The 13,725-nt window shown below is 45.5% G+C and overlaps 1 protein-coding gene across 1 annotated transcript in view; it reads right to left on the bottom strand.

The window, feature by feature from the left end:
* Positions 1 to 230: 230 nt before the first annotated feature.
* The window catches only part of adgrl3.1 (adhesion G protein-coupled receptor L3.1), a 117,845-nt gene continuing 104,350 nt past the window's right edge, over positions 231 to 13,725 (bottom strand). Inside the window, exons 19-26 of the mRNA XM_079277853.1 lie at positions 13,516 to 13,607; positions 10,129 to 10,297; positions 8,522 to 8,650; positions 7,511 to 7,604; positions 5,171 to 5,209; positions 4,436 to 4,453; positions 3,587 to 3,889; positions 231 to 2,905 (exon numbers count right to left, since the gene is read on the bottom strand). Coding sequence (XP_079133979.1) covers positions 2,262 to 2,905; positions 3,587 to 3,889; positions 4,436 to 4,453; positions 5,171 to 5,209; positions 7,511 to 7,604; positions 8,522 to 8,650; positions 10,129 to 10,297; positions 13,516 to 13,607 — 1,488 coding nt within the window. The 3' untranslated portion in view covers positions 231 to 2,261. The remainder of the gene's footprint in view (positions 2,906 to 3,586; positions 3,890 to 4,435; positions 4,454 to 5,170; positions 5,210 to 7,510; positions 7,605 to 8,521; positions 8,651 to 10,128; positions 10,298 to 13,515; positions 13,608 to 13,725) is intronic.

Here is a 13,725-nt window from a genome sequence, read left to right as displayed (position 1 = left end):
TCCCATACAGCAACCGGAGTCTGAATGTTTTTTTACAGAATATTTATCCCAGAATGAAACAAATGTAGCAAAGTGTCAACACACCAGCATTGCCTTATCTTCCGAAATGCCGACAGTAGAACTGATTATCTGAAGTGAAAACACAGTTGGGTTGAACTCAATGTTTGAATGTTTGCATTCAATTTCAACGTAATGACTGATAACACTCAAGAGGCGGGAAAACCGCAAAGCTATGTCAGTAATTTATTTGTTGGCAAACAACTTTCACTGTTACAACAAATATTAGTTATGAGATCATTCAACTTGGAACCCATACAAAAAGAATAAATAATTAGCAATAATATTGTAATTATAATCATGATCATAATAATTTTAAAAAAGAGCCATAAAACAAACCCAGTGCCCTTTTTATTGACTCCTGCCTAAAGCCAGCGTTCTCTCCTCCAAGCCTGTTTTGCCGCCTTCAAACCAATAAACAGATAAATAAATAATTTCTCTCGGGGACATGGAGGGGGGGGGGGGGGGGGGGGGGGGCTTGTGGGATACATGTGCAAGCTACACTTCATACACTTATGATTTTTTAAATAAGTAAACATTGGCTTTCCACATTGGACAGTGCTACCGTGTGCAGAGTTTTCACATCTTCAGTTCACATATATACGGTGTATTTATGGCATTCTTTCAAATAGCGGACATTTTCTTCCTTTTTAGTTTAAGAGAATGACATTTCTTTATCCTCAGCATTCTTCGTCTATACAAGCTCAACCAGCACCGCAAGGTAATATCAATTGGTAGAACATTTGGCAATAGAGAGGGTATGCTCCAAATATCTGATATCTCTGTAAAAACAACAAAAAATCAAAACTTCACCCAGGCTTGTGCCTAAAGGAAGGAAACGCTTTATTCAAGAACAAATGAGATGAGACCCACTTCCAGCAAAGACTAAATGGCAGCATTTCCATAGCAACCGCCTCTTTCATAACTTGGCCACTTCATCGCCTCTTTCGTTTTCCATCTACACAGTGGTAAAGCATATGATAACAGCTGATTTGCAAAAATGTAAGTGACAGTGGTGTGGCTATAAAAGGACCAGAATGAAGTGGGCGTGGGGTATATGCGTATTAATTAAGGAGTGCTTAACTGTCTCTGCGTTTACGGAAAGGAACGACAAAGACGAATTGTTCCTCGCTCGTTCTGCCATCTACACGTGACCAGAACTCCTCGTGACGTTTCAGAACAGCTCCACGGACAAAAGGTTTGCAACTTAAAAAGAAGTTCAAAAAAAGAAAAGACTTGGTCATACGCAACATTTGTATCTGTATCTGTATTCTGTACAATACATAGAAACAGTTTGTGAATTCTTTATAATCCTTTGATAACTGAAAACTTTTACAGAAGAAAGGAGAAGAAACGGAACCCATTCTTTTTTTTTTCTTTTTTTTTTTCCAATTCAGTCTGTTGTAATATGATCTTCCTTCTTTGTTTTTCACTACAACTTTCAGGAATGTTACACCAGCCCAGACACAACTCCAGTTTAGCAGATACGAACGTGAAGGGGAATTCAGAACATCGGATGTGATACGGTTACAGTTCGGTTGCCCAATAAAATAGTTCTTTGGATGATCGGTCGTGAGGGCATATATCGTACATCCTCCACTTGATTGGCAGGTAGTGGGGCGGGGCCTCTTCAAGGCCAGTTTATGTCGCGGACACCGGAGTTCAATACCCTGCTCTGAGGTGGAAACATCATCCCAGCACGTGTCTATAAGAGTGAGACGGAGTGACAGACGAACAGACAGGCAGCCCCTTTTTTAACCAGGGCTGGGGGGCCACGCCTCCCTGTTGTGGTGGTAGTGGAGACTATACGCTATGATCTGCTAGAGGTCCATATTGGGGAACTTGTAGGACTACGGTCAATCCAAGATTCCATATCAAAGAAACAAGTAGGGTGAAATTACAGAATCCCTCCCCCTTCCGCTCCTTGCTAGGGTTTAAAGTTCCGTTTCTGTTTGATGTTCCCTAAAAAGTCTCTCAGAACCGCCCTTTCGCTCGGCACCATTTGTGACAATACATTCAGTCCCCGCTTTCATCAGACCGGCGAATTCCCAACCCTATTGTCATGAGCCACAGTTAATGTCACACACAGTATATCGATCCAGGTGCGGGCCAGCTCAGTCTGTCGGTCAACAACACAGAATGTTTTTCGGAAGATTGGAAGTGTGAGAATGGGCTGGGGAGGGATAGGAGTCTCTCGGTCGGCTCTATAGACTGGTGACCAGGTGGGAAGGGTCTATTGGCGGCTCCTCGGGCGACGAGTCGGACTCGTCCTTGCTGCCGGACACCATGTATCCATCGCTGCCACCGCGGCCCATGTGGTAGTAGCTCTGCAGGTCGTGGAGGTGATTCCTGGAGCCCAGGTTTGGCATGCTCTTGTAATAGACGTCGTCCAGCTCCGGAGCGGTGGCGCTCTTACAGGGCTGCAGCTCGCCGGAGCTGTCCTCCTCCCCGTCCGTTAAGCCGTTCACTTGCCCGTCCGGAAGGTCCGTCAGCACCGGCATGCTGGTGTACAGCGAGTCTCTGTGGTTGGGCGAATGCGTGTGCTCGTCGGTGTGCTCGTTGGTCAGCAGGGGGAAGAAGCTCTCGCTGGTCTCTTGGGGAATGCGCCGCGGCCGGGAGAAGCTGTGCGGCGGTGGCGGAGGCGGCGGGTGGCTGTCGGGCGGAGGGGGCCGCGGCGGCAGGAGCGGGGCGTTGGACTCCTCCCTGATGATCTCCAAACCCAGGTTCTCCTCGTGGGGGAAGGCTGCGGGGTTGTCCAGCACCATTGGCCCGTTGTCCTCTTTACCGCTGCCCACGCACCCACTAACTCCACTGCTGCTGCTGCTGCTGCTACCTCCCGCCATGCTCCCTGAAAATGAACCAGGCAGGAAAAACAGTTACAGCATGTTTCAACAAGGGGTAGTGCTATGGCTGGTACGGTGACATGGGGATGAATTCAGCACTTCACAGTAGACATCTGTGTTAAAAACGACTCAAATGACTAAACATTTTGCTGTTTTGTTTTTAAGTCTGTAATTTGTGCTTTTATGCCTGAAACTTTAATGCTTGGATTTTAATTCTCAGTGGGACTATCCCGGATAAGTAAGAGTTCAATAAAAATACATTTAAAAATACATTTAAAAATACATTTAAAAATACATTTAAAAATACAATAAAGTTAAAAGGTAATGATTTGTTAGTATTGTGTTTATAGGGTGTTTCAGCTGCCCCCAAGTGTCCCAAAAAACTCTGGAACTGCAGGTTTAAAGCCACTGACCACCCACACAGGTATCGTCACCTACGCTGGCTGATTAGACCAGTCATGTTGCTTAGTTCAAAGCTTCAACAACATGTTTTGCAACCCATGTATGTATCAATAGTACGACTGTATTTGTATGCCAGCGAAACGCATACAAAGCAAAGTTTCTCGCCTTCTCCCGGTTTGGAAAATGTTGAGGCACAAAAGTCTTTCAGGCACCCTACTTAGATGTGGACTTTACAAAGAGGTGTCCCCGTCGAAACCTGAAACAACTGAAACCAAAGCAGTCACCTCCGTTGGCCATGCTGCTGTTCACCAGCTTGTTCATCAGGTTGTGGTTGCGCTCGGTGGTGGCCCTCTCGTGGTTGTTGAGGTAGGACGGGATGTAATTGGAGGTCAGCTCCTTGAGGATCTTCTTCTCCAGGGTGGTCTCCTTGTGGTTGCTGTGGGTGCCGTAGCCGCCGCTACGGTCCAGAATCTGGACGCAGTCGCTCAAGTACTCGCTGCTGGCCATGCTGTAGTTGTTGGCGTGGTTGCCATTGAGAGGGAGCGTATCCATCACGCTGGAGTCTCTCGCGTTGTTCAGGATACCCTCTGCGGAACAAATAATCATTTAAAAAAAAAAGTGATTTGTTAGGATTAATGATTAGGATTTCTTAAATAAACTAATTGGAATCCTCAGAAGAGTAGATTTTAATTGTTGTTTGATATCATAGCGTGTGCTGTGAAGTGAGGATTAAAAAGTACCAATGATAATTTTCTCGGAGGGAGAAGTGCTCCGAGCGTCCATAATTCATTCATGAGAAGCCTCAGAAGTACTTTTTATTTTCTCAATTAGAGAGCTCGAATTTCACTGCAAAAATAAGTATGTTCTAGAGTGACATTTAAAGTGATTACATTGTCAGTCATTTTGAGGGCAAACCTATTCCATCTCAGTTCTAACAATTTGCACATTTGATTAACAATATTTCAATTAAATGAGATTCAATTGGAATGCTTCTTTTTTTTTTTTTTTAATACGATGCTCAAGAAAATTGCATATCCTACAAAAGAAATCTGTGACAAATCGAATAAGACAGCCGTGTCACATGCGGAGGAGGTCGATGCTATTGAAGCAGTCGTATAAAATCAAGCCCATACTTGTGTCTCGGTACGGCGCTAATGGGCAGCATGAGGGAGAAGAGAGAAAACAAACAGACGTGAGTTCAAACGCGGAGAGAGACAACTTTCAGCAGCAACAGAATCAACAGTTGGACGGTAATTGGAAGGCCTGATGGACAATGTCTTCACAAAGAAAGCCTGTCTGGTAATCAATATCAAAGTCTGCTTCCCGAGGCCTCGTTGGTAACTTGTTATTATGTGGTCCATTAGTTATTTCATACAGAGAAAACATCAAAAATACATTGGAAACATACAGTAGACGTGCACTAAGCCAAGCAAAGCAAGTCCCAACCGACGCACAGAAAATGACATTTCGAAAAAACACGAAGCACATGCTGCATGAAAGCGACGATCTACACAAAATAATACAAAACACATCATGGCTCCCAAGTAGCTTATAAAACGGCAACATGCGGCGTGTATAGCGCACAATAAATCAGCACGTTATGCTGTTTTGATAAATTGCCGGCGGCATTTTATTTCCCCCCCGTCTCCACGTTGGTGCGCTGTGGCAGCCGCCCCGGTGGGTGTCCTTTGTGCGAGATTGTTGCAGTGTGATTGATCGCCTCCACTCGGGAGCCACAATAAGGCGATATCAGACAGGCGGCCAAAAGTGCATCACAGTAGCACAGTGTTTAAAATGCCATAACCATGCAAAAGCAATGTAGTGCAACATAAAACGATGGATGTTTATAGTAGGAACATCAGGCACACCTTGGGTGTTGTACATGCCCACGGCTGGGTTGTTATAGACTGCCGAGTCCCCCAGGAGAGTGTTATAAGGATTGTTAGTACCATGGGGACGAAGGAGAGCATTAGTTATAAGATGATTAGCCATGGCTCCTGGTACAGGCAGATAGAGAAAAGGGAGAGGAGGAAGAGCAACAGCCGGAGTGGAGAGAGGCGGAAGAGAGAAAGAGGGAGAGAGAGAGAGAGAGAGAGAGAGGGAGGGAGGGAGAGAGAAGTACTCGAGGAAAAGAACAAAACACAAAAAAGGGGCAGAGTGGAGAGGTTGAAGGAGAGAGCACGTAGACGTTGCAGAGTGGAGGTAAGCAAGAGGGGGGGGGAGAGAAAGAGGTAGAGTGAGATGGAAAGGTGAGTGTGTGGAAGAAGGAGGGAGAGAAGAGGACAAGTAAATCAAACAAGCAAACAGTTTTGAGTGCGAAAGCCAAGAAAAAGCTTGACATGTCGTTCTTGCAGCCGCCGCATACAGGCCGAGGGAGGAGAGAGAGAGAGAGAGAGAGAGAGAGAGAGAGAGAGAGGGAGAGAGAGAGAGAAGCGTGGCTTGGAGAAGACTGTGCTGCAGTTCAATATGCTTGAGCAGAGCAGCAGCATGACTACAGGATATTTAATGGACAGTGGGGCCACAGAAAAATGGTCTCGGTGCATTTCCTTCCCCCGGTGGGAGACAGATCATGTACACATGACGACGCTGCACAAGAGCAGAAGGCAAATGGCCGCGACAGCATCCATCCCAGTGTTGCGTCACACCACCCGCTACCTCTACCGCCACTACTAAGTGTGCATGTATGTCATACGGCATCCAAACATCTCTGTGGTGACTTTTTTTGTTTTTGCTAGGAGGCAGAGTGTCGAGGTGTTTTGCAAAAAGAAAATTCCACAACATTTAAGTTGTCTGACTCCTTAATGTAATGTTTTAGGAAACCACAGTTTCGTTCATATTTGTAGGAATTCATGACTACTTCGGAAACGAGAAGTTGGCCAGCGGCCCTGAGCTTGGCTGACGAAATAGAGAATAAATTAGAAAGGCTGAAGAAAGTGCTGTCAGACTTGATTATCTGGTTAAAAAATAAGAAAAATTGGTAAAGAAATAGGTAAATAAATAGATAAAAGAATAAATCGATAAATTAATAGATAAATAAAAAAGTAAAATGTTAAATCGATAAATAAATAGAAAAATAGATTAATTAATTAATTAATAAACAAATACATATGTCAATAGATAAATGTACTTATATACTTTATATATACGGTACTAATTTGCACCCCCACACAACAAAAAAGAGACAAAAGTAATACTATATATTAGACATAATAATGTCTTCAAACTGAACTTTAAAGTTGAAACGAACACATTTTACTCTCTCCCAATTTCAACAAGTCAATCTGCTATCAGCACATCCAATTCATTCCATCCCATCCTTATTCACTCCTAAGCCGCAGTACACAGCCATTCGAAATCGACTGGCTAAGTAGCTCTCTGCACCATACTTTAAAGTGTGAGGGGGGGGGGGGGGGGGTCTAAAGCCCTGCCTCGCTAAGTGTGTGATAATTCAGGCGCTGACACACACCGTGTCTGCTCGGGCATCAATCTGTCATGCTAACAGCTTATTAGTGGCCCGAAGGAAGCGAGGGCCACATCTCGACTTGGAGACTAACAAATGGCAGTGTGTGCTTGTGTGTGTGTGTGTGTTCGTGTGTGTGCGTGTGTCAAAAATGTCTAGGTGTCTATGTCCTCGTTACCCTCGCCCCCAGACAGCTATGCTGATGGAATCCATTCTTACAGCGACTTTCTCTTGAGGGGCAGCTCAGAATACAGTAGAAATACAGCGAGCTGAGCCTAATGCACACTTAAAAAGGCTCTGCAACTAACAGCAGCCTTCCGATGATGAGATGGACATTTCTGGTACTGTGGTGAAAACAGTACATTTGAGAATCGGCAACCTGAAGCGACACGTTTGGCTAATAATAAAGCATTATTTCTAAAAACCTAAAAGTATAATAATATAAGAGACTGATGTAAGGCTCGAGACTCGCACACATACTTCAATGAATTATCACGGACAAATGCTTCAAAAGATGACCCCTAACTCCGGAAGAAGTCAACCTTTGATGCATGCAGCAGAAAAAACATAAAGCATTGAGTCTGTTCTGCTAATCTTCCTCTCTACAAGAACACAGTACCATTATCAGGAGCTTAGCGCTCCTATCACTTCACTAAATGACAGTGCTGCAGGAGCATCCCCCACTATTAAATAAAGTAGATGTGGTGACAGTGATGAGGATGCGAATGCTGCGGTATCCCGCGGTTACCTCTGTTGAGCGTGGCGGAGCTGTTGATGTCTCCGGTGATGAAGGAGGACTCCTGTTTCCTCACGGTGTCGTTCCACATCCGCCTGATGCGACTCTATAGGCGGGAGAAAGGAAGCGAGAGGGGGGAAAAGGGAAGGAGTGGACAAAGACAGAGAGGAGTAGCAATGATGAGAGGGAGAAGGAGGTAAAAACAAAGGAAGAAGCGGGAGGGAAAAGTCAGGAGAGGGAGGACGCGGCGACGAAACATGGTCAGAAACGTAATACATGAAGGTGTGATGTGCAAAAGGAGGGCAGGTTAGTGCGGGAGAGACAGTGAGGGAGAAAGCAAAGAGACGGCCAGCAAGAGAGAAACAGGTGGAGGGGGGGGAATAATCACCCGTCAATGCGACTTATGCTCCATCTGTCAGCATCAATATGTGAAGGTGTAAGTCAGGGTTTGGGCGATCTCACTTTCCACATTTTTAAAGGAACAGTGTGTGACACTTAATTAATTGGCAGAAATGGAATATAATATCCATAACTGTGTTGTATCAGTGTATAATCACCTGAAACGAAGAATCGGTAGTGTTTCAGTCAGCTTAGAAAAAGGCATTTACAGTATATCTACACAGGGAGCGGGTCGTCATTCCACGGAGTCCGCCATCTTGCACCGCCATGTTGGCCTTCCGCGTTTTACGTTATCTGAAGGTTAGGAATGCGTTCTGAAACACGGTACTAAACGAACCTAAATTATTAAAGGCCGGGGGTATTGACCAGGTGACGTGAAGGATACTCGAGTGGACGGCAACCACCCCTGTTACTGTACCTGCGATAACATATTTGGATGGGGACGGGGGGGCTGAGGCTCATGTTGTTGCTTACTATCTGCAACCTCACCACTAGATGCCACTAAATATTACACACTGTTCCTTTAAACAGTTTTTGCCCCCCCCCCCCCCCTATGGCGCTCTCCGGCCTCACCTGGGAGTCTGCTGTGCTGTAGCGTCCAGGTGTGCAGGCAGGTAAGCTCACCTGTGAGCCCGTGGAGTAGCGGCCCGGCGTCCGCGACGTGGTGGTCTTGCTGGAGGAGGAGATGGACGTCTCCACGCTCTTGCCGCTGCAGCAGTGGGTGCGCAGGCATTTGCCGTACTCTTTGCGCACCTAAGCAGCGGAAGGTGAGAGGTGGAGAGAGTTACGGACTGACACACACACACACACACACACACACACATAGATATATGTGTATGTTTAAAAAGCACAGGAATAGACTGATGTTCCACTTTAAACTCGCATGTTTCTAAGATGACGCACCAGAACAGTGTGGAACGGCTTTAACTTGATATAGCGACCCCCTTTAACTTCTTGCACTCAAATTCGTTGCGCAAACATTTACTCCATGAAAAACAATGTGGACATCAACAGATTAACTTCATAACCCCCCCCCCCCCTACAGACACACATCAACATCAACCCCAAATGTTATTACTGCCACAAATCCATCTGAAATGGACGCGTCCCCCCCCCCCTTGAGGGAGACACCTGATGCGGCGCGTACACACTGAACATCTGCATTTAGATCCCAATCAAGTTTCGAACAAACAGGGCCGTGATTGCTTTTTAACAAGCTCGTTGGACTGGCGGGCCGGCCGGCCGTGTGTTTGCCGCGCACTCTGTTTGAACAGCTGTGTAGTGAGCTGCTCCATGCGTCTTGGGAGAAAACGGTGTTGGATGGCGGCCAAAGAAAACCTCAGCACTGTTCTGAGGCCATCTCTCAGGACACCTGATCCCATGGCCTAACACACACTGCACTGCACACACACACACACACACACACACACACACACACACACACAAAGTGCACTTGTTTACTGGTTGTACACTTAAGAATAAAAACTCTCTGCGGGGCTGCAGCCAGATGAGCATTCAGCATCTGATGAATTTTCTTTCCATGTCCTACTCCTCTTCCGTGCTCCCCGGCACTGACAGCATGTGGGAGACTCCCAAAAATATCTCAGGATGTGTAGGCTCTCTTCCCTGGAAGCCACATGTAATTCAAAATACACGGACAATAAAAGTGATGCGTATGTGCTCACAACACCTTGAGTGCAACCAAACGCTGAACATATATAAAGGAGATCATCTTTTTCGAAAAACGAGAGGGGGGATCTCGAGGGGGGAGCTGTGCGTCAATGTGAGTGGGGTTAAAACAGAAAGGAGTGTGTATGCAGACACGTGTTTCTCTCCGTCTGTGTGGAAGATTTGAACAAGCTATATTTGACCACAATCTGTGCTTCACAACACAAGCAGTGATTTTTATAATCCTGCAATTTTTGGAGGGATTTTTCTCGCAAATTTGCCACTTTAATCCTGTAAATTCTGAGTTTTTTTTTCTCCGAATATTATCCCGTTCCCTTGGCTCTGTAATTATTATTGAATTTTCTGTGGACAGAAACACTGTTTGTTACCTGCTACCAAGAGGCCAGACAGACCGTTAAAGAGAGAGAGAAAGTGAGGTGGTCGGTGTGAAAACGAGAGAGAACTAAGCAGCCGGTTGGGGGATACCGAGCCTCCGATCAAACCAGCTCGGCGGGTGTTTTTCGATGCTATGAAGCGCGTCTGCGCAGCTTCGTCCCGCTCACCTTCTTCTGCAGTATGCAGTGAAAGATGAAGATGAACATGCCCTGCAGGGAGTTGAAGATGGTGAAGAGGTAGGCCATGATGACGGTGCTCTCGTTGATGTACATCAGGCCGAAGGCCCAGGTCAGGCCCAGCAGACACAGCAGGGCTATGGCCCCGATCACCCAGGACCTGGAAGAAGAGGGGACACGACTTTAGACGGAGAAATCTGTTAAAAATGTCATTCAATGTGCTATAATCTTGACATTTGTCAGATAATACGTTAAGTATATATTGCAATTTGTAACACGAGAGCATGAGAGGCTCTCTTTTTCATTTTTACTGGATCAGAAAAGCTGTTCGGCCAAGTTTAATGCACGTGGGATCACGAGGCGGGAGAAAGTGGGTCAGCGAGGGTTCATTCGGAGTCCCAGCACCGCGGGAGTAGGATGGAGAAAAACAGTGGGAGGCTTTGCCCTAAAAGAATCCTACTCTTACGAAAAAAAGGGTGAGAGAGGACAGAGAGAGAAAGTGCATGTGATACCATCTCCAGAGAGGGAGGCGGCGGTCAGAAGCCAGCTGACGTCAGCCAAGAGAAGGGCCGACCGCGCGGAACCCCTTCCCAGCTCCGCTGTTCGGAGGGTCGAGAGGCTTTCACAGGCAGGAGTGGGTGCTGGAGTCTGCAACCTCCATTTCTTATAAAGCCTAACATGCAGGAGTGAGTCATTAGGGCCAAATGTCAGAGGAATGTGGTCGTGTCGGGGCATGTGTATGCATCGTAAGTCCCTGTCGGAGCGCGTGCATGCGTGTGTGTGCGAGTGTGTGTGTGAGTGGGCTCCACTGGGCAGTGAGTAGAGGGACATTACAGCCATTATAAATGACATTTCCCACTAAAGGTCACAGTTTTCTGGTCTGTCGAGGCCGCGATGATGGCTGTTAATTTGATTGGCTGACTGGACAGCGATCACCTCTCATGCGAGGAATGGGAGACAAAGGGAGGGTGGGGTGGCGGGGGGGGAGGGTTGGGGCAAGAGGAGAGGAGAGTTTGAGATATTAGAAGAGTTAGCTGGAAGGAAGAGGGAAAGAGGAGGAGAGTAAGTGAGCGAGACCGCCGGTGATTGATTCGATGTTGCCCTCTGTGGCACCGCTCAGGCGAGACAGAAGCTCCAATAAAGCTCGTTTGACGACCCTCTTCGATAAAGGGTACACTCATCCCCCCCCCCACTGTCTCTCCGTTCTACCTTTTCCTACCAGCATCCACGCTATTATAATATTTCAATAGCGCGTCGGGTTTATGGGTCAGAGGGGGATCACGAATCACACATCAACACATAATCCATTCCACAAGGCAGGTTAATGGTAAATTTAGGGATATGCACGGACTCCGGGCAGGTTCTACGGACAAACACGACGACAAGCAAACCAATGACAAATGTCTCCAAGAAGACGAAAGTATCCTGATTGGAGAGAGGCCTTACCGGAGCCAATCCACAACAAAGACAACTTATGGTGGCTTGGATTCAGAAGGAAACAAAAGGAAGAAAGAAAATAATAAGACAAAAAGGAGCATGATGATGATGATGATGATGAACAAGTAAATGAACCACAGTAAAGACATGACTAATGAAGTGAAATATATTAAAATCTACTCAGCCTTTTCGTGTGCTCAAAAAGACAAACGAAAGTCATTAAAAAGGGGAGGAAATAAAATGCGTCACGATCTAAATCGTCTTTGATTTTTCATCTTTCATCAGGGATTTTTTGATTGAGCTCAGTTGGTTTCATGAAACTTGCTTCCCACTTGGAAGACCAACTCAGAACTGCTGTCTTTCAATATACATCGGCAGTAATATTTAAATGATGAATCAAACGGGGTAAGCCACTCCGTGATTTACATGACAAATTCCGAGCTGTGCCTCAGTCGGGCGTCGAGCTAAAGCCACGGCACGCTGTTTGAATTAGACTGGGCCTTTTGTCTTGAGCTGCACTGGAACGAGAAATAACACAATCCTGATTGTTTAGCTTAGTAGACAGAGTTCAGTGGAAATGAAGTCATATTTCGTTCTCTGAGGGCAATGTGAGTTATGACATGACTGGGAAAAATAACGTGATGGATTCAACGAGGAGCATCTTGAACTGATGTGGGACAAAAGTCTGCTTCGTGTTGCTGCTAACATGCAATAAAAAAGGACAATGGACATTAGATTTAAAGGAATAGTACTTGGGGAATACACTTCTTTGCGTCCTTGCTGAGAGTTTTATGAGAAGATGGATGCCACTCTTAACGCTGCGAAATAAATATGAAGTTGGAACCAGCAGCCCATCAGATTGGTTGAGCATAAAGACTAGAAACAGTTAGCCTGGATGTGTTTAAAGGTAACAAAATATAAATTTGCTATTTACATGTTGTTTGTTTGATCATTTAAAAAAGTGTAAAAACTAAAATTTGCAATTTTACATAGGTTGACAACAGGACTATTTGGCACATAATCTCCCGTAAATCCAACGCTTGTTGTTTTTACTCTTTGGTTAATGCGCAAACAAATGGGATATACTATATATATATATATATATATACTATATTAGTGAGCTTTCAAGGAAGGTCTTGGAAGGATAATTTAGTTGGCAACCATTAAGTCTGAAAAGTGAAGCTAATGCAGAAGTACCTTAAACTTGCATTATCGCCACTGGCCAGCAGGGGGCGACTCCTCCGGTTGAAAAAAAAAGAAGTCAGATTGTATGGAGGTCTATGGGAAAATGACTCTACTTCTCTCTTGTTTTATTACCTCAGTAAACATTGTAATCATGAGTTTATTGTCTCAATCTCTAGTTTCAACTCTAGTTTCTTCAAATAGTCAAATAGACCATAAAGCAGGGTAGGCTTTAGGGCGGGACTACCTTGTGATTGACAGGTCTCTACCACAGCGTTGTACAGTCTGAGATTTGTCCGTGTTTCACCTCACAGTGTGTTTGCACTTCATGAAAGTTTCTGGGCGCCTAACTTAGCTCCACCCTCCTGTTTCACTGCTTGCATAATAACAAGTGTGTAACGGCCGAAAACCAAGATGGGGTCGACCAGACTACCAAACAGAAGCCTTCGGAGCTGTAGTCCACATACCAACGGGTGACGGCACTGCGACTACGTCCACTCCTTCTATACAGTGTTTGATTCTGACTGAGTTTGGCGAGCTGTTTGTCCCTGTTTCCAGTCTTTATGCTAAGCTAAGGTAACACACTGCTGGCTCGATACCTCTATATTGAACGGACAGACATGAAAGTCCTCTCTATCTTCAGATTTAACTCTCGTCAAGAAAGCAAACAAGCCTGTATCCCAAAATGGTGAATTATTCCTCCCACACACACACACATACACACACACAAGCATGCATAATCACACTGCATGTACTTACTTGATGTTGTCCAGACATCCAGAGTCTGGTTTGAGAATGGCCGTGTGATGGAACATCTTATAAAGGGCGATGCCGAGGAAGATTACATTCAGCTGAAACACATGCGCACACAAGTTAATATTCTTCAGCAACAAGCCTAATTAAAGACACAATGTCACCACAACAATTCACTCACACTCACACACACACACACACAGTGCATATCATTTT

Source organism: Melanostigma gelatinosum (assembly GCF_949748355.1).
Source record: "Melanostigma gelatinosum genome assembly, chromosome: 11".
NCBI classification, from domain to species: Eukaryota; Metazoa; Chordata; class Actinopteri; order Perciformes; family Zoarcidae; genus Melanostigma; species Melanostigma gelatinosum.
The sequence above is the reverse complement of the archived record's forward strand: the minus strand, read 5'-3'. Positions and strand labels throughout refer to the sequence as shown.